The sequence below is a fragment of the Paroedura picta genome, chromosome 3, assembly GCF_049243985.1.
Source record: "Paroedura picta isolate Pp20150507F chromosome 3, Ppicta_v3.0, whole genome shotgun sequence".
Lineage (NCBI taxonomy): Eukaryota > Metazoa > Chordata > Lepidosauria > Squamata > Gekkonidae > Paroedura > Paroedura picta.
The window spans coordinates 42,752,809-42,779,659 of NC_135371.1; the positions used below are offsets into that span (position 1 = coordinate 42,752,809).

The 26,851-nt window shown below is 43.0% G+C and overlaps 1 protein-coding gene across 1 annotated transcript; it reads left to right on the forward strand.

Annotated features, from left to right (window-relative positions):
• RAB7A (RAB7A, member RAS oncogene family) lies at positions 1-23,022 on the forward strand. The gene is made up of 6 exons (XM_077325421.1): positions 1-166; positions 17,933-18,027; positions 19,468-19,594; positions 20,890-21,108; positions 21,442-21,570; positions 22,060-23,022. The coding sequence occupies exons 2-6, from the start codon at positions 17,975-17,977 to the stop codon at positions 22,153-22,155; spliced, it is 624 nt and encodes a 207-aa protein (XP_077181536.1). The 5' UTR covers positions 1-166; positions 17,933-17,974; the 3' UTR covers positions 22,156-23,022.
• Positions 23,023-26,851: the final 3,829 nt, after the last annotated feature.

The window sequence follows — 26,851 nt, forward strand, 5'->3', positions numbered from 1 at the left end:
GCTTGCGTCACCACAGCCGGGTGGGTCTCGTGACCGGAAGGGGGCGATCAAGAGGCGGAAGTGAAAGCGGGGAGGGTGTTTGGCCCCATTAAAGCGGAGTCGACCGTCGCCGAGCGGAGGTGGCTGCGACTTTTGTCAGGACCGGCGGCGGCTCTCTTTGTGTTCGGTGAGCGCGGGCTGTGGCGGCGGAGTGGCTTCGTGGCCTTCGTAGGCCCTAGGCCGGGTCCCGGGGACGAGGCCCTGGGTGCGGGAGAGGCCGGGGCGCGGCAGGAGCGGACTCGCTCACCGTGGCGGAGGCGGCGGCGGAGGGCAGGGCAGGGCAGGAGGTCCCCGGGGTCGCCTTTGCCCTTCCCTCCTCCCTCCCTTCGTGGCGTGGGAGTGGCCGCCGGGGTCTTGGCTCGGGTCCTTGGAGAGGCGCCCTGGGTGCTTCCCTTTGGGGCGCGCCGGGGTGGGGACGGTTGAGCCGCCCCTTCCCGGGCGTGGAGCGAAGCGGGGCCTGTCGAAGAGCTCCGGGGGGTGCTTGAGAGAGGGAGACGGCAACGGACATGCTGGCGCTGCTTCCTCTTTCTCCCCCTCCCTTTCCTGGGACAAAGAAATACGGGGTCCGTCGCCGCCTGGGTGCCTCTCGGGGGCCGTTGGGTGAGCGTGCTGAGTAACACTCCGTACCTGGGCCACTGAACTTGTTGGACGGAGCCGAAGCGGTGAACAGCCACAGGGTTGCTTGCCCCCGCCCCTCAGAGCTAAACAATACGGTCTCTCTTGTGAACAGGCGGTAGGTAGGGGGACGCACCTTGCCTTATGTGCCCCTCCGCCGTTTCATATGAGCTACGTGCACTTTGTACTGCGTGCTTAGGCAATTTGCTCCCTCTGCGGAGTACTTAATAATGAGTGTCTTTGTGGGTAAGGTCAAATGAATACTATTGGTTTGTTTGCTCTCTAGTGATATGTGACATTCTCCTGGGATGCCTGCACTGTGGGTGGCTGGCTGGATGCAGGACACAGTTTTTAGCCAGCAGGAAAAACATACTTAGCTCTATCTTTGTACAAGTGGGTATTTGTACCGGGCAAGGGCAGTTAAACATACTGATCTTAATGCAAAAGACTAATCTTAATGCATATATATTAGATTAGTGGAACAGTCTAAATAGGCTATTCCCTCCTTTGTCCTAATAGTTAATTTTTAGATCACTGCTTAAGTTGATAGGGTTTTTGGAAGTGACTGTAGCCTAAGCAAGATGTCAGATTTTTCCAAGTGTACTAGTAGTAGTCAAGATACAGCATCAGATGTCCTTGAGTAGGAATATTGCACGTTATCAGTCCTTTTGGGTGTATATATATATGTGTGTGTGTAAATATGTATGTATATACACACCATAAAGTAGATGAAATCTTATGTTTTTATAGGCTTGGTGTTGTAAATGTCTTAAGCATGACACATTGTCTCAAACAATAGAAATGGTATGTCTAAACTGACTGGCTAATATTAACTATTGTCAAAATGTTGTAGAAGATAATCAGCAACAATGAGGTCACTGGATTTAAACAAGCCAGCTTTTTGTGTGTTTTTACTGCCAGTTTCACAGGCCAAGCATTCCTGGATGCAGGTAATCTGTTACTTACTTAAACTGATATCTCCTATGAACTATACCATGATACATAGTGTAAGAATTCAGAATATAAATATTACTTTTTGTCAGTATTTGTCAGCTGCTGGGGAGTGGGGACTTCCAGTGGGTGAAGTCTGTTTCCATGTTGTAAACCATACCCTTCTAGTTGAAGAACTAGCATACTGTCTTCTCTTGTGATTGTAGCAGCTGATGAAGCACATGATCTAATTCATGGGTGCTGAACTAGAATTTGACTAGATATAGGGATCAAGTATGTGCCAAAAACTGATTTGTGATGGAGCTATCAAATGCGGCCTGTCCTTTTCTACTTTAGGTATCCTGGCCTATTATTACACATGCAGAAAGGAGGGGGAGTGTTCAGTAAGCTACATGCTAGATTTTTTCTACTCTAAATCACAAGATTTAGTTTGTCATTCTTCCACTTCTGATCTATCCAGTTTGGAATTACAAATACTAGGCTATACTTGGGTAACCAAGTAATGCTCATTTTTGAAAAATGTCAGTAGTATTAACACTTTAGAATGACTGTAGCAATAGGCATTTCTGCAGTATTTAAGTAGTGGAAACATGCTTTTCATTGCACTTCCGAAATTAGTTGCAAAAGCTCCCACCAAGAATCCTTTCAGGAGAGGTATTTTGCGTTCATCCTAGTCCTATCCTATCTTATAGTACCTATAATTTTGTATCCCAGAAAATAGGCCTTCTGTTCTGCATTTCTGTTGGCTAAGCTTTCTATTGTTAGAGAATGATAGTGAGTTGCTAATTTGTGTAATTTATCTTTCCTTGTAAAGTCAAACAGCAGAACTCATTTTTAAAATTATTTTTTACCTCCCTCGCGGCTCAAGATGGTTTACAATATGAATTCATTGGTACAGTACCAAGAATATTATGAATATTATAAACAGTTTAAACCATTAACTATATAACTATGCGTAACTGTTGTTTGATGGGGTGGCAGGACTATGTCACCTTGTGCTGTGTCTGATGGGCATATCTGGTGATGGGGAGGGGGGTTTCTTTTGGGGGCCCTAGTCAGTATGTTCTTTTCATTGGCCGCAACTAAAAGCTTGGTGGAAGAACTCTATTTTGCAGGCCCTGCGGAATTGTACTAGTTATGTGAAATTTCTTGCATTTTCCATGTATTAAGTACTCCTGTTGGCTAATATACATTCTTGAAAAACCAAATTAGGTGGAATTTGGGTTACAATTTTAGCTGTCTCCCATGAAAGGGAACGACAATATTGCTCTTAAAACTATTTTTTAATTTAAGCTATGTGCTCAACTCAATGACATGGACTCTTAGTATCTGTCTACATTTTACTCAGTTGTGGTTAAGATGGAGGATTAGTCAAAAAATTCCTGGTTCACATCTGACCTCAGCTCAATAAGTATTCTTGAGTAAACCATTTTGGCATCGATGCCTCTACCCCCAATCTTCTAATTAGGAGATATATTGATGTAGTTTACCTCAGGAAGTGTAACTTGGTTCTTCCTTTCTCATATGCTCACAATAACAGTATGAGGGAACCCAGATTTATCAGCAAGTTTTCCAAGGAACATGAGGATTTAGGCCTGAGGGCTTCCTGACCCTCCTAGCTGCTCCATGTATCTCCCATGTTGTATGTAAACTGCCCTGAGCCATACGGAAGGGCGATATAGAAAATAAATAAATAAATAACCACTACACCTAGCCCAACTGGCTGTCCAAAGTGCTTTGCATATCCCAAAACACTATGTAGTGCTAAGTATTGAGACTGATTTCTTGAATGTGATCAAAGCAATAGCTAACTAGCCAGGGTATTTGTTCAGAGGCAATTAACCTTCAAATACCACTGTCAGGATGCAACATTGTGGAATGCCTCTGTGCCTATTGCTGTACCTTCAGAGGACCTGGTTGGCTACTGTGAGATAAAATGCTGGACTACAGCTTCTTCCATTACTTTTTATTCAGCTGTAGCAAAAGTTCACAGGAGTTCTTCCAGCACTCTGGAGTTCTGTGTTAAAATGCTTATAGATGCTTTGTGTTTTGTCTGAGTTGGGAATACATTTGGATATAGGCAAAAATGCAGTCTGATTCTTAGCCAGGATTCAGTCTCCAGAACATCCAGTTTTAGGGAGCTAGCAATGCTATACTAGTTAGCCACGGTATATCTTGCAGAGTATTTTTGAGCTGAGTGATCGTACCAAGCTGTGCTGTCTTAACAATATGTAGAAGGTTCTAATGTTTGGAAGTTAAGGGCTAAGGGCTAACTATGTTGTTAAAGATGGGACATTTAGGTTACTGTTTAATATCTGTGCTAATCTGTTGGGTATATTGACATCCATTTTCAGAGTATAGTTGATATTTTGCTGTGCTTCACCTTATCTGAACAGTATCCTGTATAGCTATTATGTGAAGATACAGAGTAACCAACACTAGCAATGTGGAAATTGATATATTTAATGTGTTAAAAGGCTTGGAATGGTATGGCGATCGTGGTATTTAGCCTGGATGTGTTTATGGAGGCCACGGTTGTGCTAAGACTCCAGAGTTCTAGGAATGCTGTTCACATGTCTTGTCAGATGTAGACCAAATGACATTGAGTGATTCTCATCTTCAGGGTACACCTTTGAGTACAGTAACACATTACTAGAGATCATGGTGGCTTGTCCTCTATGGGGAGCAGTAGCCAGGAGTATATTGAACCATTTATGTTCTCCTGGAATATTTTGAGCTTTATCATACCAGAGTTCCCTCACTTGTGGGTAAACACTCTGAGTAGCATACTAGAATGATTTTTAAGGTGAGCTTTTAAAATTAGCAAGACAGGATCAATTTAAAGTTTCAAGTTTCTTGTTGACGCTTGGTATTTCTCAAGACATTTAATATTTCTTAAATAATAAAACAGGTTAGGTTACTTTCTTTATTTGTAAGTCCTTTAGGAAGGTATACTTTCCTGTGGTTTTCGGTTTCATTTTTATTTCTAGATATCTTCCAACCTTGCCTCAATCTTACCATTGCCTCAGAAGCCAACAATCCAGTCCAAGCTTATTGTAACCCATGTGTCTTCATTTGCAATATCTTGCAATAGTTGGAAACAAAAAAGGCCACAACTTTCCAGAAGAAAAACTTAGTAACTAGGAACAGTTTGGCGTAGTAACATCAAAATGTAAGAAAATATCCATGCTGTATAGCAGTGGTCCACAACCTTTCTAAGGCTGCGGACCGGTGGGGAGGGGGTGGGCGATCCGGCGGCTGTGAATTAGCGGTTGCGCCATGCGTGGCTGCAAATGTGCATGCGTGGCAATTTCGCGCATGCAAGGCAGGTCCGCGCATGTGTGTTTGAGCCGGCGGCCCTGCTTCCCTCTCCCTCCCACAAAAAGAAGCTTGCCGGGCCGGAAGCTAATCAGCCGCTTTGGCGGCCGATTTGCTTGTGGCCTGGGAAGTTTCTTACTGCAGGGGGGGGGGCACTGAGCCACGGCCTGGTGGTTGGGGACCACTGCTGTATAGTGTTCATAGTTGGAAACCAAATAATTTCCAGAAGTTGTTAACTAATATTAAAAATAAGGTTTATTTAGATCAGCCTTTCTCAACCATTTTACCATTGAGAAACCTCCGAAACATTCTTCAGTCTTTGATGTCAGCAGATCACAACTTCCTGCCACACCCCTGGAAGTCACATGTCACCAGAAGTGACATGTCACATTACCCAGACCTTCCTATCAGATATGACATCACCAGGCCACTCCCACAGCACTGGAAGGGACAGCACAGAAACATTTTCAGATGATCTATAAAGAGAGACATATATGTGCTGGCTACCAGTTTGCAGAAACAGGGCCAGAGCATGCCTATGCGGCCAGAAAAAAGGCTAGAGCAGGACTATGCTGCTTGGTCACCCACATACTCAGTTAAGTTAAAATGAGAGTACTTACTTCTTTGGACCATATGTGATGAGCCTCAGCCAGCAAAGATTTGTGTGGCTGGGACCCCTCCCCTTCTCACCCCCTGCAGACCCATTATTTGCCGGGGGGCAGGTCAGTTTAAACATTTATGGTTATATCACCTGATAAACATTTAATTTTTTAGAAAATAAACCATTAATTCCCTCCCAATCAGCAAAGCCCTCCCGGGGCCATCTTGAAACTCCAGGGATTCATGAATCCCAGGTTGAGAAAGCCTGATCACAATAGATGAGAAAGTGATCATAGAATCATAGAGTTGGAAGGGGCTGTACAGGCCATCTAGTCCAACCCCCTGCTCAACGCAGGATTAGCCCTAAGCATCCTAAAGCATCCAAGAAAAGTGTGTATCCAACCTTTGCTTGAAGACTTCCAGTGAGGGGGCACTCACCACCTCCTTAGGCAGCCTATTCCACTGCTGAACTACTCTGACTGTGAAAACCTTTTCCTGATATCTAGCCTATATCATTGTACTTGAAATTTAAACCCATTACTGCGTGTCCTCTCCTCTGCAGCCAGCAGAAACAGCATCCTACCCTCCTCCAAGTGACAACCTTTCAAATACTTAAAGAGGGCTATCATGTACCCTCTCAACCTCCCATTGATATGTAGATGGGTGTTTTCTGGGCTAAGTTCAGAACATCTGTGAGTAGTTGGTCTCTAATCTCTAGAATCTAGTAAAAAATTGTGATCCATGAAGTCACACTACTTGTTTCCTTTATGTAGTGAAGCAATGAGAACCATTTTGGTGTAGTGGTTAGGAGTGCGGACTTCTAATCTTGCATGCCAGGTTCTATTCTGCACTCCCCGACATGCAGCCAGCTGGGTGATCTAGGGCTCCCCACGGCACTGATAAAACTGTTCTGACCGAGCAGTGATATCAGGGCTCTCTCAGCCTCACCAACCCCACAGGGTGTCTGTTGTGGGGAGAGGAATGGGAAGGCGACTGTAAGCCGCTTTGAGCCTTCATCGGGTAGGGAAAAGCGGCATATAAGAACCAACTCTTCTTCTTCAATCCGTAAGCAGCTTAAACATCTCACCAAACTATAGCAGGCAGGCTTAATTATAGTTTGGTATGAACAGACAAAACTGTGGTTACAGCTGTAGCTTTGCCTCTAGAGGCTGCTGTATCAAAGAGACAAGTATGCATTTATGAAGCTGAATGTTGAGAAGGAAATTAAGCAAACTGCATAATTATACCAAACCTTAGTTCCAGCTTTGTTATTTTTGCCAAAGTTTTTGATAGCTAGGCCAGTTGAATGTTAAAAGAACGTTAAGAAGGATTAACATATGTGATTTGAATCTAGTTATAACCAGACTATTCTGAGGAAATTATCCATCGTTCTCCAAAGTGCGATGTGCAATTGACCCAAACTTCTCCCAAGATCAAGTACCCTCTTGACACGATTGCTTCAGATGTGCTGAGAAGAACTGTGTGGTGGCTGCTGCACAACTGTAATCCCCCTTGGACTTCCCAATGTGACTTTCAGAAGTGGGCCTCAATGAAGCATGTAGACTAGAATCAGTTGAGTTAAGCTCTGCTTTGAATGCTTTCCTGCAAGTGTGCCCTATGCAGTTGATGACACTCTATATAAACACTAGGTTGTATGTTGAACATATTCTTCTAGTATGGAAGCATCCCTTTGATCCATTTCATGGTTTTGTCATAATTTATTGATTTATTTATTATTTTATTTATTTATTTTTAGCAGCTAAGTGTATGGAGTGAAGACTTGCTATATAGGTATTTCTTGAGGAAATGTTATCAGTGACTATCTGTCTGGCAAATCCTACTGCAACCATATCTTGCTGAGAGGTTCTTTGATTTGCCTAGCAAGGATGCAGTAGCAGTTCTTGCTCTCTGCCCAGCACTAGTCATTGTTGCTGTTAAGGGCTCTCTTCTATAGGTCTATTTTGAAATTAAAAAAGCAGACTGTACATGCTGTATGGCTTGCCAGTAAATTTTAGCATAATTGGCAAAGCATACAGCAAGCTTAGTTTGTAGTACTGTTTTTTCCCCCGATGCTGGTTTCCACCAGCTTTTATTGAATGTATAGGTAAGAAAAACAAGAGAAAGAAGGAAAGATTTGTTTAGTCATAAGAATATTAAAATATTAATATTGCCTTGCTATACCACTAATGCAGATGTAACTGTCTAGCTAAATACCATGTAAAATAGCTGTAATGTTCTTGGAATTCATCTGCAGGTCTGTTACTAATTGTACTGGTGAGTTTTACCTTTTTTTCCAGGTCTCCTAGCTTTTGAATCCAATGGTCACTTTTGAAATGTCTTCTTGTTTCCATAGTCTTGCTGCTACCATCCTTGTTGCCGTTGTAGCATGAAAGAAGTCTCCAGCTTTGTGGGGGAGATTTTCTGGCATTGTACTCAATAACGTATTTTCAGGACACAAAGGAAATGTGTTCTTCTAGAATAGTGTGAGTTTTTACCCAAAATTTCTGCATGTTTTTTACATAGCCACCACATATGATAAAATGAGCCCATCTTATCTTTACACTTTCAGCATTTAGCATCATATCCTCTAGATATGTGACCCAACAGTTGGGTTTTGCATATCACCTATAGAACATTTTATACCAATTTTCCTTTAACAATTGACATTTTGTACGCTTGACCGTTTTGTTCCACATTAATTCCCATTCCTCTAGATAGTTTGACACAAGTTAAGAGTCCATCTCACTATGCAGATTTTAACCTGATTGGCCTCTGTATCATATTTTAACAGCTTACCATATATACTTGCATATAAACCAAGTTTTTCAGCCCTTTTTTAAAGTTGAAAAAGTCCCCCTCGGCTTATATGCAGGTATTAAAAAAACCAGTTGCCAGACAAGACAGGAAGGTGGGAGACAAGTATACTTGCCTGAAGAGCAGAAGCAGGAACAAATTAGAGATCCAGCAAGCCCAGGAGGGAAAGAACAGCCTCCCCCTCTCCCTGCCTTAACGAGGCTAGCACAAGGCTAGCACGTGCAGGAAGCTCTGAAGCTCTCTGAACAGAGAGCAGAAGGAGGAAACACCCCTAGAGGAAGGCATCAAAAGTCGAGGGAAGAAGGAGAAGCTACACAGGATGAGATATCAAAAGGCAAGACAATTCAGAGGAAAAGAGGGGAGGAGGAAGGTGGGGAAAAAAGATCCTGCCCAAAACAGTGGGGAGGGGAGGAAAGGAGGAAAAAACACTATCCAAACACCAGCCTCGGCTTATATGCGAGTCAATAAGTTTTCCAGTATTTTTGGGTAAAATTAGTTGCCTTGGCTTATATGCGGGTCGGCTTATATGCGAGTATATACGGTATATATTTCAGCTTCACTGAAAGCAGAATTTTCTCAGCGTCTGTTGGAGCCAATACTGAGCCAATCTGATTCTGAAATTCGGATTTGAATTTGGATACCAGTTGTTGGTATTCAAGCCATGTAATACTAATGCCATCTTTAATTAAGTATGTCAGAACTTTTCAATTTCCCGGAAGTCATCAGCATGTCTTTATATTTAAAACAGCCATCCTTGATTATTGAGCTGTATCACTGGTAGTACTGTTAATGCACAGTATCAGAAATAGTGAAGAAAAATCTTGTCAAGGCCTTTGGAAAACTTTGAGCACCTAAAAGAACCTATTATGAAACATTTTCTTTTTTAATCAGTAAAATGCTTCATAAGCAAGATTTATCACATTCAGCATCAAAAAGTGTAAAGACTTTCCCAGTTGGGAGAATATGGAAAAATACCCCCATGAAATATTTTTCCTTTTGAATGAGTAAGCCCTTGATGTACAAAGCATTCCTTAAGTTTTTTTTTAGTTTTTCCAACTGAGAAATTAGGAAACTTTTAAGAGCATGCTATTAAAGCTTAAATATTGTAGGCATAAAACATTTCCAAGAACTCTTTGTTGAAATGTAAATACCGTTAGCAATTACTTTTAAATTGGCTTAATGATAACACATTCGTGTTCAGTATTTTCAGTATTACAAAGTTTAGCTGAATATCCAAACATGCTGGCAGTCCTACTTGTCTCTCTGAGAGTTTCTACCCAAATAATATTTTCTTTTTTACTACGGAATTTGTTTTCTGCCTTGGAACTTTCTTCCTGCCTCTCAGGCAGCAAAGATTAAACATACATGTGTTATATTAGATGAAGAAGAGTTGGTTTTGATCTGCTTTTTTCTTCCCGAAGGAGTCTCAGCAGCTTACATTTGCCTTCCCTTTCCTCTCCCCACAATAGACAACCTGTGAGGTAGGTGAGACTGAGAGAGCCCCAATACTACTGCTTGATCAGAACAGCTTTATCAGTGCTATGGCGAGCCCAAGGTCATCCAGCTGGCTCCTTGTGGAGGAGGAGTGGGGAATCAAGACCAGCTCACCAGATTACACGTCATTATTGTCATTATTGTAATTGTTATCAGTAAAAAAACATAAGGTTTGATAGGAAGCCCCCATTCCCTCGATTTCAGTTTTTCCTCTGGGGGGGAAAAACTTCCTTGGGCTTCAGAACTTTCAGTAAGCTTAGAAATTTTACATGTGTCTGTCGCTGCTTCCATATCTTGTGCAAACCATGCCACTTAGGATATCCAGAAGCCAAAGTTCACTAAGAAGCAAACTTTTAGACTATTCACTTATCAGCTTTGGATTGGTTTCCTTAACACTCTTATTTGGCTTTGCATTGTGATCTTCCTAAATGCTGTTAGGAATGCACAATGCATACTTATCTAAGGTAGGGCGGCACAGAAAACAAGATCAGTATGGTGGAGGCCTTCCTCCTTGTAGCAGCATTGAGTCTGCCTGTGCTGCCCTAGTCAGTCATGACAAAATTGGACGCTGCTAGCAGTCCAGCATTAGTTGGAGGCAGAGCATCGGTCTAAGTGTTATGACTGCTTGAACTTAAGTGATTTACTTGAGTGCTACTGAACCTCTGATGATACTGCAAGGGGAGGTGAGCTTGCTAGTGCTGAGCCTGAGATTTCTGTTGCTTGGGAAAAGCCTTGAGCTTGCTTAGAAAGATTTTTGCAAGCCTACTGCCCTAAGAGAAGCCACATTTTTTAAAAAAGTGTAACATTTTAAAGAGCAAATAATCATTGTCATTTTTGTGTAATGTACCTGAATACATTATTAGGAAATAATGCCTAAGTCCATCACGCCATAATTGGCAGTGGCTGCATGAGACTGCCAAGTCCAGTCCACGGATGAAACTGCTAGTCCCACTTTCTCAGGAGCACTTTATAGGCTTTCCGTTTTCCCACTTCTCGGTTTTAGAACAGATGGGAGAAATACTTGGTTGGTGTGTAAAGCACCCCATGATGCTGTTCTGAACTAAACTCTGTCCTTGCTGCTTTCAACATTTCTTTTGGAGCAAATGCTAGCTGGCTAGGAACTTCACTGGTTCTTTGAGAAGCAATTGTAATTTTGCTTAGTCTACATTGTACAGATTTTTAAAAAGCACATTACAGAGAGGCAAGGTTTGATTCTTGTGTCAGAAAAGCTGTTGTGGAGCACTTTCCTGGTGAGGGAGGCCAAGTGATTAAGCACCCTGAGCCCACACATGATGCTATAATCTGACTGAGCAGCCTTGAGCCAAGTACTGTTCCTATGGACACCACCAAGAGGGAACAGAAGGGGAAACCTAAAAAGCCAGGAATAGCTAGAAGTAAGAATACATTTAATATGTGAGGAGACTGATCTGCAGTTTCACGAATCCTTGTTTTAATTGTTAGTTTATTCTATCGAGAATAGCATGAACAGCTCCAAAGAGACTCTACAATAGCTCCTTCCAAATAGCTTTCCTACCCTGCAGTTCAAACAGTGCAGTCCCACTACTTTGTAATAGGATCTGATAGGCAAGCAACCCCTCAGGAAAATGAACCTTGTGAGAGGTGTTAAATTTCAACCCTGTCTGGAGAAACAGAAAGGGGAGGGGCTGCAGCTCAGAAGTAGAGAATCTGCCTGGCATTCAGAAGGTTCCTGGTTCAATTCCCAGCATCCAGTTAAAAAGATCAGGAAGTTGGTGATGTGAAAGACTTCTCCTGAAACCCTGAAGCGGTTTGACAAAACAGTATTGACTAGGCGTGTACATTTGATTAATCTTGGCCAACACCCCTCCCCATTCCTTATTGGTATTTTTGGAATATTATTTCAGCCAGATACCTTTTAAAAAGAATAGGAGTTTTTTCAGAACCACTGGATAACTGGAGTTGAATGCCACATGTGCGCATGTATGTATGCGCACATGTGAGCACGTACGCCACTGCCCTGCCCCGGCTGTAGGGGTCGTGGGGTAGTGGCGGCTGAGAACTGCTGCTTTAAATGCCTTAGGCTACATGGTTTCGAGTGTGAGTCCCAGGCAGTTGAAAGGACCAATCACTGACTGCTTTGGAATCTCTGTTCACTTTCATTACAATCAACAATGGTGCATGGCTTAGAGCAGTGGTCCCCAACCTTTCTGAGGTTGGGGACCGGCAGGGCATCGGGGCGCGCCCGCACGGGCGCGGCTGTCCCTGATTCCCTCTCCCCGCCCTCTCGCATTAAGAAGCTTCCCGGGCCGCAAGCTTGCGGCCTGGGAAGTTTTTTACTGCGGGGGGGGGGCGGGGAGAGGGAGCCGCGGCCCGGCGCCATGGCCTTCGCGGCCCGGCACCGGGCCGCGGCCCACAGGTTGGGGACCACTGGCTTAGAGCAGCATTTCTCAACTTTTTTTAATCTTCTGGCCTCGAGAAAACCCCAGAAGTGGTGCAATAGTGCAGAATATGGTTGGGAAGCAGAGCTCAAGCTGTGTACACACCCACTTGAGGCCCCTCCAGGCCCATCATTGGCCATTTGGGGGGAGGCAGGTCAATATGACCATATATGGGCATATCACCCAATAAATGTTTAACAAATTAAAAAAAATATATTAAAATTTAACTCCCACCCATTCAGGAAACGCTTCCAGGAATCCCCAGTTTCATGAAACCCTGGTTGAGAAAGCCTAGCTTAGAGTGATATTGGAGTCCCAGGTAGTTAAAAGACCCGATCTCTATAACTGCCTCGGAGTCTCTGTTCAAGCTGTGAAGCTGCACAGTTTGATGTCTGAGTCCCAGGCAGTTAAAGAGATCTTAACTCCATCAAATACCTCAGTTTTATGGAGCTGGAAAAATTCAGCATTCCTAATTATTGAATCCAAATGCCACTGGTATTGAGATTCAATACATATCTTCATGCTTGACGAAGTGAGCTTTATGACCAAAAGCTTATACCCTGAAGCTCTTGTTGGCCTCTAAGGTGCTACTGGTCTGAAATCTAACTGTCCCATTGTTCAGGGTGGGGGAATTGGTGAAATATCCCTTGTGCTCAACTAGGCAGGATCCAAGACCTATTTCTTTGAGAGCCAGTAGTTCTAACTCATGACTTCTAATAGTCATTATGAGGCTTATACACTCGTTAAAGGTAATGGGGGGGTTAAGGTACCCAACCCACTCTGTCCTAGGGAAGATCTGTGGTCTTAAATCATGCTGGCATTGAATCTTGAATATTAAAAGTTTTTGTAGGTTTATAATCACAGAAATTGTCTTGTGTATGCTTGTTTATATATACATGAACTTTAGAAATCATCTAGAAATGATTCTGTTGTAGTTAACAGCTTTAGCATCAGGGGAGGGGCCATTGTTCAGTGGTAGAGTGCTGTGGCCAGCCCAAGGTCACCCAGATGGCTGCATGTGGAGGAGAGGGGAATCAACACTGGTTCTCCAGATTAGAGTTTGCCACTCTAACCACTACGCAACTGTGGCTCAAGTAGTAAATTATGTGAGAGATCTTGGAAGCTGCTGCTGGTCAGACAATGCTGACTTTGATAATGGTTTGGTACAAGGCAGCATGGGTATCTATATATTGTACTGCATTGCCACATTCCTGCAAATTTGACACTGTGGATTGAAGATGCCCACATATACTAGCTAATCATTGGAGTAGGTATAAAACTTCACCAAATAGCTTGTTTCAGTCAGAAGTCGCAGTGAAAGAAACTGTCTGAGCAAATCAAACCCTTTATGAAGCAGGAGAAATGCAGCCATACTTTTGGCTGATGAGGAAAATACTTAGCAAATGCAGACTTATGAATTGAGCAGGCAGTAGGACCAACTGTCTACACTCTATAGAGATCAATAGTAGGTTTGCAAGTTGTTGCAACTCCTTTTCTAGCTTTTAAGGTCTCCTTCCCATTTATTCCAAAGCATTCTTTTTGGGTAGCCACAATCCTGTATCTAAAGGGATGCCTGAGTCTGCTTGAGCAGAGACAGTGATTTGGATAAAGAAAATAAGATAAATGCCGAGTGCTGCTGACTTAAATTAACAACAGTTGGCAGAACGATTAAGAGGTGATAGGAAATTTGTCCCATGCAAAAATTCTATATTTAGGAAAATGTCTTGATGTGCCCCTTAGTGTTACTAAATCTGTTGGTAGCAATTTGGCTGTGAATTCAAGGTTTTCTGAATTGATGGTGTATAGGAAAACTCAACAATTGGAACTCTACAAATATATTAAAATATATTCAAAGGGCATGTTTTCATATGTTAGACATCATAAATCTATCACTGAGTGGCCTTTCTAAGCAGCTAAACAATTACGAGGGAGCCGATCAGAAATAAGCTGCTGCAACTTTGGTTTACCTGCATTTTTGCAGAAAAGTTAAACTTCCAGTGAAGGGCACAGACCTTGTGTATATATAAAATTCTAGACAAAAACAGCATGGAATGACTGGGTAAGCGTGGGCATTTAGGGAAGAAGTGAGGGATGATTTCTCCTCTTCACAAGTTCTGTGGGTTCCTTGCTTGTTCCTTATTACCTGAAAAAGGCACCTCGTATGTCAGAACGCAAAGCATCTGTATTTTTATGTATACTTTTCATGACGTGATAGTGGAATGGATAACATGCTGGAGGCTGGGGTGGTAGTCATTATAGTGGACTCTAAACACTGCTCCCCTCTATTCAGAAGCTGGAATCCAAAGTTGTAAACTGAATCATGAGAATAGTAATTGAAGGCTTATAGGCATGACTAATACTGTTGAGAAATAATTGACAACTGATGGTCAGAAACTTGTAGTGGCTTAATGTCAGTCTCAATGAGGATAATCTTTAAGACCCTGAAAGGCTGTGTTGCCTCAGCATGTTATTAGGAAGTCCCTCACTGAATGCACAGTGTTTCCAGGGCATGTGAACCTCCATGAGTCATGCTTTGGTGTTAGGAAATGCTTCAGTTACTTGAGCAAGTTTGTATCTAGCATGAGGCAGCCTTACTTTTGGGCAAGCAGCCAAACTATGCCCATACCGGAGTGTCACACTGGGCCCTGGGAGAAAGTGGGGGAAGGGAAACCCCCCTACTAATATTGCAGTCCTCCACTTGTATAGACTAATAGCTGCATAGGTCTGGAGGTTGAAATGAGCAGGGAATAGATCTCAGACTTCTTAGGTGCACATACCATAAACAGCACCATCCTCTTAAATACCAGGTATGTGTAACATGTGTACCTGTTCTTGATTCCTTTGGTTTTTTCAAGTGCAACGGGCTTACCTGTAGTGACCTGAGTAACAAATCAGAAGGTTTGGGCTAAATCCAGTGATAAGTGTGTAAGGAATGTAGACCTTCTCTATGTCCTCCCTGCTTTTCTGACCCTTTCTGACTCATCAGGGTAGGAAGCCCATATGATTTAACAAGGCACGTGGACTGGGAAGCTGCCATGAGATGGGGAACAGGTTGTGTGTGTGCCTTGTTTCTTAGCAGAGCTACACTGACAGCAGAAAGGCAAATTCAATTTTTTGTTTTCCATTCACAGGTTGACTTAAAAATGCTTCTTATTATCTGGTTGCTACAAGGCAAGCAATACAGTTAGGTAATGTGATGTATCAGAACAAAAACAGCCAAGATGAGCCAGTAACAGACAATATAGGTAGTAAAGCACAGCTGTGCAAGTCTACCAATAGCTGTTGGCATGAAAAGGATGGCTGGTGTGATCACAAGAATTCTGTGAGCTGTGTAGCCCCATTCATAAAGTAACATAGCAGTCTCCATTCTTTCTGTGTATTGTAGACACACAACGAATTTCTCTCTCTCCAATGTCGTCAAATGTCCTAAAATATCTTCATGCTTCCCAACTTCTTGAAAAGTTTCACTTGTTCCAAAGGAGGAAGTTGCCTAGGAACCTGCAATTGTTTTCCAGACCTTTGCATCTCTAGTGCCATCTCTCCATCTGAAATACTTTGTATTGAGAAACATGAAGTTAAACTGGCTTGCATTCTAGCAGGAGTAACTCCGAGGGCTCCACTTCCTCAGTGCTGCTGAACCTATTAGTTCCTTGAGGGGCTGCTGGGAACCAACAGCTCAAATCAGCTCATTTTCTGGCTAGTGCTTTAGGGTAATTTGGTGACAGCTGTGTGGTTTTCAGTAGTGCTCTCTTGAAAGAGGGGGAAGGGAGGTGGTGGCGCCTGCCCCCCTTCCTGAAAAACCGAGAGTGATTTTTTTTTCTTATGTTAGCTGGGTGTTTGCAAGAAAGACTTGTCTTCTGTCCTTACGAAAGAGATGCTGCCTTAGTCGATATTAATTAACATGGGTATAAAGCTAGAAAGATATTCTCAACTCATTGATAAGTTTTTTCTTGTAGAGGCTACTTTATAGTGGTTGCTGAGTCTAGAAGCACTGTGTGTGCTACTTCCATAGCACAGCCAGTGCAAGCATGACTGGCCCCATGCTGATGTGCTGGTAGGCAGTTCTTGACTTGCCCCAAGTTGTGGTTGGTGTGACTCAATGGTAACTTATCCAAGTATCAGGCAGCAGTAGATGGCTCTGTTACTAATAGTGAGAGCAATCTGTTTCAAGCAGATGTTACAATTAATATTATTGCAGGTGTCAGAGTGCCTCTGGGTGTTTGAGTTTGACATTTGAAGTAGAATACAGTGAAAGGAACGAGTTGTCTTTAACAAGCTGTAATAACAGAGCACTAGTAATTGTTGAGACCTCCACTCTACAAACTGAAGAGAGTTTGCAGAAATTGACTTGCTATTGATTTCCTTTTAGGAGAAAGTAACCTTGATGCCTCATGCAGGTTTAGAATTAAGATTAACCCATTGTTCAGCTAACCTTTTTGAGAGATCGTTTTGAGACGTATGAAGGTTTCCCTATTTTGCTTGTTCCCATTCTAGAGCTATCTGGCTGAATTATAGGGTTGTATAAACAGTGAGCAAGAAGCATAGATTAGTACTGCAGCTTGATTCTCTACTTTTTTGGTGATCTGTATGGAAATCAAAGTAGCCTCTTGTGGCGCAGAGTGGTAAGGCTGCAGATATGCAGTCTGAAGCTCTACCCATGATGCTGGGAGTTCAATCCCAGCAGCCGGCTCAAGGTTGACTCAGGCTTCCATCCTCCCAAGGTCGGTAAAATGAGTACCCAGCTTGCTGGGGGGTTAAATGGTAATGATTGGGGAAGGCACTGGCAAGGCCACCCTGTACTGAGTCTGCCATGAAAACGCTGGAGGGCGTCACCCAAAGGTCAGACATGACCCGGTGATAAATAATCATCATTGCTTGGTGCTCAGGAACAGATGTGAAACACTTTAGTTCTGCTCTAACTGGTTATTCCTTTTTAAAGGGGTGCTTATTAGTGTGTCATACAGAGCACAACGGATAACTAATGCTAGTATTCTAAAGCAGGCTTTCTCAACCAGGGCTTTGTGATAGTCTTGGAAGGCTTACTGAATGGGTGAGGCACCAACATGGCTACTCATTTGAATGAGTGAGGGTTAATTAATTTTAAATATATTTTTAAATGTATCAGTTGATATGACCATATATGGTCTTGTTGACCTCCCCTTCCCAGTGATGGGCCTGGATGGGGAGGGCCCCAGGTGAGCATGTACACAACTATGCTTCCCAGCCATATTCTGCCTGATTGTGTCACTTCTGGCATTTCTTGAAGCCCAAAGAATTTTTCAAGGGCTTCGCAATGGTAAAAAAGTTGAGAAAGACTGTTCTCAGCAGTTAACAGGTATTGTAAAATTGTAAAGTATTACAATACAGGGCTTTCAAATTAGAATGCTTAAGACTTGGTAGCAAAGGTAATTTCATTTCTTCTGATGAGACAAAAAGTTACCCTTTCCCCTGCTTTTTACTTTTCTCTTTCTGTGAGTTTTGAAATTATTGCTCTAATTAGCTTCCTTGGACTTGAAAATCCATTTGGGGGACTTATACCTGCAGTGATTCCCAACGTGCAAGTTTCGTACTGTAATTGGGCAGATAATACATAGCCATCTTACGCTTGGGCTACTCAGTGCTGTGTTTTGAAAACCGCTAATTTTTATCCTGTATCTCAACTTCTGATTTCTGTCTCTGTCCAGCAAGTGCCCTTGAACTGTTCATCAGGACTCCACTCTTGAACAATGACTTCTAGAAAGAAAGTGTTACTCAAAGTCATCATCCTCGGAGATTCGGGGTGAGTGCTCCCTGTTTTTAATAGTTATGGTTGATACAGTTGGCTCATAGATCTCTTGAAATGCATTTAACTGAGAATGCTATATAAGCTCCTCAGGAGCAGGGACCTGTTGTTCCCCACACCCTCCCCTTGTGACAGGAGTTGGAAATATAAATGTTTACAGAACTAAGATCTGGGCCTGCAAAAAATGTCTTGCAAGGTATGAATGGTCTGAAAACAGAAGAGGAGTTAGGAGATGAAACTAGCACGCAAGTTATAGGAAATACTTTTCCACATCAGATGGACAGCCTTTAGCATCGGGGGGGGGGGGTATCCTGCTTTTTAGTACCCAAAGAAGTCTCAAAGTGGCTCACAATCACCTATCCTTCCACACCCCACAACAGACATCCTGTGAGGTGGGTGGAAGCTAAGAGCTCTGGGAACTATGACTAACCTAAGGTCACCCAAATGGCTGCATATGGAGGAGTGGGGGAAATTAAACCTGGCTTTCCAGATCAGAGGATGCCACTCTTAACCACTACATGAAGCTGGCTTTTTTATAGGCTCAAACTATACATCTAAAAATGAGAAATCTAAAAAAAACATTATGGGAGAATTCCAGAACCATGTTTCTTATTTTCTGACCAAAAAGCTCTAGTTGCAGAATAATGTTCTAGCATCACAAAGAAGATGCAGGTGATACCCAAGGTGCTAAAGCAGCTGGTCAAGTATCCACTCTACATGGAGACAGGCTGATTAATTTCTTAGTGTTTGGAGAACCCCTCCACCACACATCTCCAGAGTAATATTCACAAAGCTGTTTCTTGATGTTGTAGAAAGCTAAGTAGCAGCCTAATGCAGATGAGTTGTTCCTTGTGTGACAGTTCTATTCTCAAGAATTGCTGTTGAGAAACAGTTCCAGACTTGCCTGTCAGGGCTGTAATCAGACTCCAGTTCTGCACTTAATAAATAAATCTGATGTCATTCAGTTCAGGCTTTTGAATAGGATGCTCTGGCTACATGTGACCTCCCTGAATCTCTGGAGATCTCGTTATCTACAAGAGATGCTTGTGGCCTGAAGTAATGGTGTAAAGAAGTACTGAGTATTGCTGATAGATGTGCCACTTTAGATAAGGCTTGCTTCTTTACAAATGGAGTAGCTTTGTAGCTTCAAGATGAGCATGAATGCGGCACAACTGGTAGGGCTCTGGAAGGCTACCCCAGTGAAATACTTTCAGGTCAACGTCCTTTATATTCCAGATGCAGTGTTCCCTTCCAAGCAAGTAGATGAGTGGCCCGACAATTTTTCTAGGGGAAAAGCCCTTTTTACCATTTTTGCCTGATGATTACCTTAGGGTAACTTTGATTTTGATGGATATGTCAGTGGTTGATACTGTCACAATTTGAGCTCAAAGAATAGTTTAGATGAAAAATGCAGTTAACACGATTTATCTTCAACAGAGTGGGGAAGACATCTCTAATGAATCAGTATGTGAACAAGAAGTTCAGTAACCAGTACAAAGCTACAATAGGAGCAGATTTCCTCACAAAGGAAGTGATGGTGGATGATAGGCTAGTCACAATGCAGGTAAGAACAAGTGCTTGCTGCTACTTCTGCCCATGTAGTCAGAAGAGATCTAAAAGTCTTGACCAGCCTCAGTAGCCAGCCAGAACCTAGTGCTTGCTGTCATAAAACTGAATATGCTGGGAACACATCAGGGCAGGCTAGGACTTGCCTTCCCCTTTCACCAGATTTGAGCTGAGGAGATTAACTATTTGCCCCACAGTCACACTGTGCTTCGGAGGTACTTGGAATGATACCGTCTCTGGGCTCCAGTGAACAGCATTGGTGATTGCCAGTAATGGACTTACAACTGCATTTGTGGACTCTTTACGCTGTCAGTAAAATAGGATGAAAATCTTAATCTGCCTTCCAACATGCAAGACAGTTTAGGCTGATTGGAGAAGTGTAGATTTTACAGCTCTGGGTATTCTAAGTCTCTTAAAGCATTGGTATCACTGTAGGCTACTTTACATTTTGGCTTACCTTAGTAGCAGCAGCACATCTCCTCTTGCAAGCAGTGTGTCTTCTGAGTTCTGTGTGCTAGAGCAGTGGTCCCCAACCTTTTTATCACCGGGGAACAGTCAACGCTTGACAGAGGCCCCCCCCGGGGAAGAGGTAGTCTTTTGCCAAGGGACATTGCTGCCGCCTGAGCCCCTGCTCCACTTGCTTTCCCACTGGCACCACTGACTTCCCACCACCCGCTGGGGACGCTGCCAGCAGCAGCTGCACAGTGCCACACCGAGGGGAAGCCTCAGCCATGGCGGCCGCTGTAGAGCACCAATGGTGAGCAGGGACAGCAGAGTGGCAGGGCAGCAGTCGGGGAGGAGGACGAGGGGAAGTTGCGGTCGGTACCAACTGATCCCCGGACCGGGGGTTGGAGACCACTGCGTTAGAGGATAGAAAGGGAAGTGGTTTTTACCCTGAGCTTAAGTATGAGTAAAAGCAGAACACCAGCCTCCCCCCTGTTCAGATTTGATCTACCTTGTTCAGAACTTGGCACATAAGGCTTCCACTTTCACAGAATTCTCTAGATTGCATCTAACCTGCATTTCTAGAAGGCACAGTAGGCCTTGGCAAGGAGATCTGTTAGAACCCTGCAGAATATAGCGTTTGGCTTCAGCTGTCGTCAGTTTGGCAGTAGGAGACTACTTCATTGGTAGACTTGGATCTTCCTCTAAAATAGGAGCTTGACAAGTGTCATTGTTCATGCCTCTGGGAAAAAAGGTTAAAGTTGATATGTTCCCCTGCAGCAAGACTAGATATTGTCCCATCCCTAAGTTGGTTTCTGTCTCTAAGCCTACATGTTTTGATCTGTGCAGATATGGGATACGGCGGGACAGGAACGGTTTCAGTCTCTGGGAGTTGCCTTCTATAGAGGAGCGGACTGTTGTGTGCTGGTTTTCGATGTGACAGCCCCAAACACGTTCAAAACTCTTGACAGCTGGCGAGATGAGTTCCTCATCCAAGCTAGTCCACGAGATCCTGAAAACTTTCCTTTTGTCGTGCTGGGAAACAAGATTGACCTAGAAAACAGACAAGTAAGATTCCCTATCTTTCTGGCTTTCCACCGGAATCCTTTTGCCAAAGCAAAAAAATCTGAATCCATCATCCTTGAGTGGTGGGTGACCTTTAGCATGGGTGACTGAACTCAGAATCAGGAGAATGGCTACAATACAATTTAACCTTGGGAGTGACGGCTTCAGTGTGCAGGGGTGCCTAAGAACGTGTGCAATATGCTAGGCTTCCAAGGTTGAGTAGTAATGAATTCTCCTGCTTGATGCAGCGTACTGATGCATATTGGTTGGCACATGTGCATGCTGTGTTCCAATCTGGTTTAGAGTGATGCTTAATGGATCCTGCCTTTGCTACAGGTTACTACAAAACGAGCACAAGCCTGGTGCTACAGCAAAAACAATATCCCTTACTTCGAAACCAGTGCCAAGGAGGCCATTAATGTGGAACAAGCTTTCCAGACAATTGCACGAAATGCACTTAAACAGGTATGACAATATATCTAGTGCCCTCTTGTGGTGGCCCGCACCCTTCTAAGCAAGATCAGGTTGGGTGGTGGCTAGAGATTGAGGCACAGAGTAGCTTTGATAGGAGCATCGCTGCCTCTGTGTGCAAGTATTAGTTTTGTCCGGGTGTAGTATCAAAAGTTTCTTTGGCCAAAAATGTCACATGCCTTATTGGTCAAGTTAACAATGGGTTATTGTGTGCTACAATGACAAGCTTCATAGTACCTTCAGCATTTGGCCAGATATGCTGAGCATGGCTTGTTAATGCATCTTACCTGGCATAATAGAAACTGACAAATTGGGCGAAGAACTTCTATTCTGGAGAAGATCCCTGTTTTCTATAGGCTTGATACCTGGAGGGTTTTTTGGTGGTGGTGGTGGTGGTGATGGGAATGGGCGGCTTTGGGGAGGATGCCCTGTTTAGACATCCTATTGAACTGTAGTTGGTGATGGCTTCTTCTTGCTTGATAGGAAACCGAAGTGGAGCTTTACAACGAATTTCCTGAACCTATCAAACTAGACAAGAATGACCGAGCAAAGGCGTCCGCAGAGGGCTGCAGCTGCTGAGGTGGGGCTGGAGGGGTTGAGCACAGTCCTTCACAAATGGATATCACACTTAGGCCTTCAAACACACAGCCCCTCTTTTCTGTGTAAAAAGAAACGAGAGATCCCACTTCCAGTGGCCAAAATCGCCCCTCTACCATGAGCGACTTGTAAACTCATTCCTCTACGCATCTCCCATCAATTTCCCTACATCCCAGTACATTATTTCATGGTAGCAGACCTTTCTTCCCTAGTTTAAAAAGGAAATTCTTACGTATGTTTGGAACTTAAAGCTGCTTTCAGGTGTCCAATGGAAAGAAACTGTGTACAGATGACCTGTAACAATTTACCTTTAATGTCTTGTGTTCCCCCCACCCACCCTATGAAGGCTGCAACTGGAAAGGCTGATTACCCATAGTTCATTGCAAGCTCAGCACAGTTCAACTAGGTTGAGTTTTGTATGTATCTGTTAATGCTTGTTACTTTTAACTAATCAAATCTTTTTACAGTATCCACGTATTATGTAATGGCTTCTTTAGGAAAAATCTTATAGTACATGTTAATATATGCAACCAATTAAAAATGTATAAATTAGTGTAAAATTCTTGAATTACATGTTTAAGTACTGAAACACAGGTCTAGGAAATGGAACAGGACACTTGTGGAGTGCAGTGTGCTAGCAACACAAGTCCAGATAGAGGCAGTATTCTGTACAGTAGAAGCAAGAATTATGTAAACACTTTTATTGATTTAAGAGCCAAAAAGCTTCTTCAACCGGCAAAAAATTTTTTTTGTCTAGCTTCTTGTAGCTAAAACCCTTCAGAGGATGATTTGCATAACCTTGCACTCTGGATTATTGGACTTCAAAATTAAATACAGCTTTCAGAACGATCATTGTGTGTGTTTGCCTTTTAACCCTTTCATGATTAGCCTTGCAGCTAAAGAGGAATCTAATACAAGATGTCTGACTTTTGTAGGAAAAGCTCCATCTGGGTTGTGATGGTCATTCTGGCTAGATAGCTAAAACTCTTCCTTTCTCTTTTTCCTTCTATCTTACTGTCCTTTAATATAGATTTTCTGGAATGGAAAAACTTGGCAACTTTGTTCCTGCCCTCTTCTTTGTTCTTGCATTTGTAGCTTTCTTAAATGGAGTACTTCTACTCTTTTCCAGAGGTCTACATTCTAGTACGTAGGCAGAGCTCTTCTGTAAAGAAACATGCCAATAAACTTAACAAGAACAAAACTACTTGCTCCCTGTTTCTATTTTCTGACTCCTCTAAGTGTAGCTCCTGTTTTTGGTCCTTTGCCAGTTTTAACAAGCTGATTCTAATTAGTATCCCGTTATTTATTTTATTTGTATTTATTTGCATCTGAGGGACCACAATTGTATAATCATCAACAGACTAGGAGAACTAGGGTAGGTATAAATACCATAGTCTCTTGTGAAACTGTTGGGTTTCCTGAATGGATGAAAGTGAATTAAGTTTTAATATGTACTTTTACAGTTTGTTAAACATGTATTGGGTGATATGTCCCTGGGTGGGTGGGTACACAGCTATGTTTTCCAATCTAAGTACATTATGACTCACTAATGTTCCTCTTATTACATGGACTAACAATTGCTTTGCCGCTAAAGAGGAATCTAATACAAGATGTCTGACTTTTGTAGGAAAATCTCCATCTGGGTTGTGATGGTCATTCTGGTAGATAGTTAAAACTCTTCCTTTCTCTTTTTCCTTCTATCTTTCTGTTCTTTAATATAGATTTTCTGGAATGGAAAAACTTGGCAACTTTTTCCTGAGAGCCAGTTTGGTTACAGAGGTTAGGAGTGCGGACGTCCAATCTGGTATGCCGGTTCTGCACTCCCCCACATGCAGCCAGCTGGGTGAGCTTGGGCTCAGCACAGCACTGATAAAACTGTTCTGACCGAGCAGTGATATCAGGGCTCTCTCAGCCTCACCTACCTCACAGGATGTCTGTTGTGGGCAGAGGAAAGGGAAGGCGAATGTAAGCCACTTTGAGACTCCTTCGGGTAGAGAAAAGTGGCATAAAAGAACCAACTCTTCTGCTTCTAATACTATCAACAAAACAGCGTGACTATGCTCTTGGTAGTTTCTGTATCAGTTGTTATCACTGTAGATCAGCCTTTTTAAACATTTTGACTGTGGCAGAGCTACTGAAAGTTTTCAGACTTCAAGGAGCCCCAGCTCTGCCTCACGAAGACTGAAAAGAAAAGTAGGAGCTGAGAAGACAGCTCAGACCCCCATACCATGCCCGTCTGCAACTCCCACAGACCCCTGCCTGGGAATCCCTACTGTAGATTGTGCCAGCTACATATTGAAAAATTGTTCAGTGTCACAAATTGAGTGACTTAATAGGGCATATAGCTGTTTCCATACCAGGAAAAACATGCATTGTTAAACATTTTGCAAAATAAATTTCTTGCTTATTTTGGAAGGATTTAGCTATGCTATGGTAGAGTTGCTGGAACTATTTATTACCAAATGCTGGCTGTTAAGAGAATATCTCGCAGACCTAATGTTCCTAATATGTTAAAAACATCATGACTAGTGGTTTAAAAGCATACTATTAATCATGTCCAGACCCCCTCATCAGCAGCACTATTGAATTGTTGAGGCCCACCTAATTATCACAGGTTATAAGAATTGCCAAGCATTTCTGTATATTCTGATCCATCTTAAAGCTACCTTCAAGTTACTCCTGTCAGAATATATGACCCTAGTTAGATCTGCACAAAACATGGGCATCCAGAAGAGATGTTAGCGGAGAGGGAAATGGCAGATCTGCTTTGCATTCAGTCTCAAAGGAACCTTTGTAATCAGACTTAGTTCTGAGTGTGGCTCAAGACTTGGTGTAAAACAAGCATGTGTAACTTGTAGTTAAAATTGGCCTTTCTATTAGATAACCAGCAAGTAGCAAATGTTATCCCAATTTTTAAAAAGATGCCCAGAGGAGATCCAGGGAACTACAGCCTAGCTAAACTCATATCTAGAAACTTATTAACACATCAAGGAACAATGCCTAATGAGGGGAAATAAGCATGGCTTCTATAGAGAAGAGTCTTGCCTCACTAATGTTTTGGAATTCTTCGAGCATGTTACCAGTTAATTCTTATCCACAGGATTGTTAGACACCTTATACTTCCAAAAGGCTTTTGACAAGGTACCTTACCAAAAGCTCTGAGTAAACTTAGTAATCATGCGATAAGAGAATATGTCCTCTTATGAATTGAAAATTGATTGAATTGAAAGAAACAAAGTAGGAATAACTGGACAGCTCTCAATTGAGGAAAATGAGTAGTGGGGCCCCACAAGAATTGGTATTGGGATGAATGCTATTTAATTTGTTTATAATGGCTTGGAATTCAGTTGAGCTGTGTAACGGCCAATCTGTAAGTGTACAGTAATGAATGTTGCTCTATCTGGATGGGCCAAGCTGTCCCCAGTCTCATCAGATCTTGGAAACTAAGCAGGGTTAGCCGTAGGGATTGAAGGGAGCCTTCATACAGAGACAGGAAACCTCTGAATATCGGTGCTGGGAGGCAGCAGGTTGTGAGGGCCTTGGGCCCTTAGAACCTGTTCAATGGGCCCTCTAAGGCAATTGGTTGGACACTGTGTTAAACAGTTTACTAGAACTGATGTACCAATATTTTTATGATCGCCTTCTGGAAACTGAATTCTCTTGAGCCCTGCTTCAGTTAATATGAGTTTGATGGTCTGCACTATACAAATCTAGAAGGTTCTTAATCATAGAAATGCTCTCAAGAGAATTTGAGTTATGCTAGAGCATAGCATAATTGGCCTCTTGCTGATGCTTGTTCAGGTCAAGTACTGTCGGTATGGTTTAATTTGCTGGGTACTGAACATGTGCCTATGTTTTTGAATAGGTGCTGATGGGTGCAGGTTTGGACCCATCCTTATCCATTGTTGTTCCTCTATATATGAAACAGCCTAGGGGGTGGGACGTGTCCAGCTGTCTAAGTGGGAATAGGGCCAATCAGGGTGCAGCCAGCTTCCCCCTGATTGGCCCTGATCCTGCAGCTCCTGCCCTCCGTCCCTGGACTCTAGCTTCTTTGCTCTCAGACGCCTCAGTGCCTGGAGCCAGCAGCAGGTAAGGGGAGAGGCCCTGGGCAAAGGATTGTGGTGGAGGGCCTCCTAACAAGGGCCTCTTAGCCTGCTAGGCTGGGCCTGCTGAGGAGGGTCTCTGGGCCTGCTGACTGCTTATTAAGGACTGCTAAGGAGCTCTGTCCCGGCCCTGCTAATGAGCTACCCAGCTCCCACCTGCCCTACTTGATCTGGCTGTGAGCTGCCACCCAACGCAACCTTAAACTGCTGAGCCAGGGGAGGGGACCTTTTTAAGGCCCGTTCTTAGGAGCAGGCTTTGAAGCTAGTTTTCTATAAACTGGGACACTTATTGGGAAGAGTTAGATCAGGATACTCTTCAGCATTGTGGCTACGCCCAGGGGAAGTATTTCATACGCTCAGTAATGTCGCTTGGTTAAGGTATGAGGTGGCTGGACAGCGTGTACACTAAACTAATACTTATTAGAGATAGTTCAGGTACATCATTGATTAGACCTGGTAATAATGCTAAACCAAGGACTCATCAGCTGAACCTAATCCACCAGGATCAGGTATATTAATACAGTAAAAAAAGCCAACAAGTACATTTGATTATGATTATTTGCATGCATCAAATA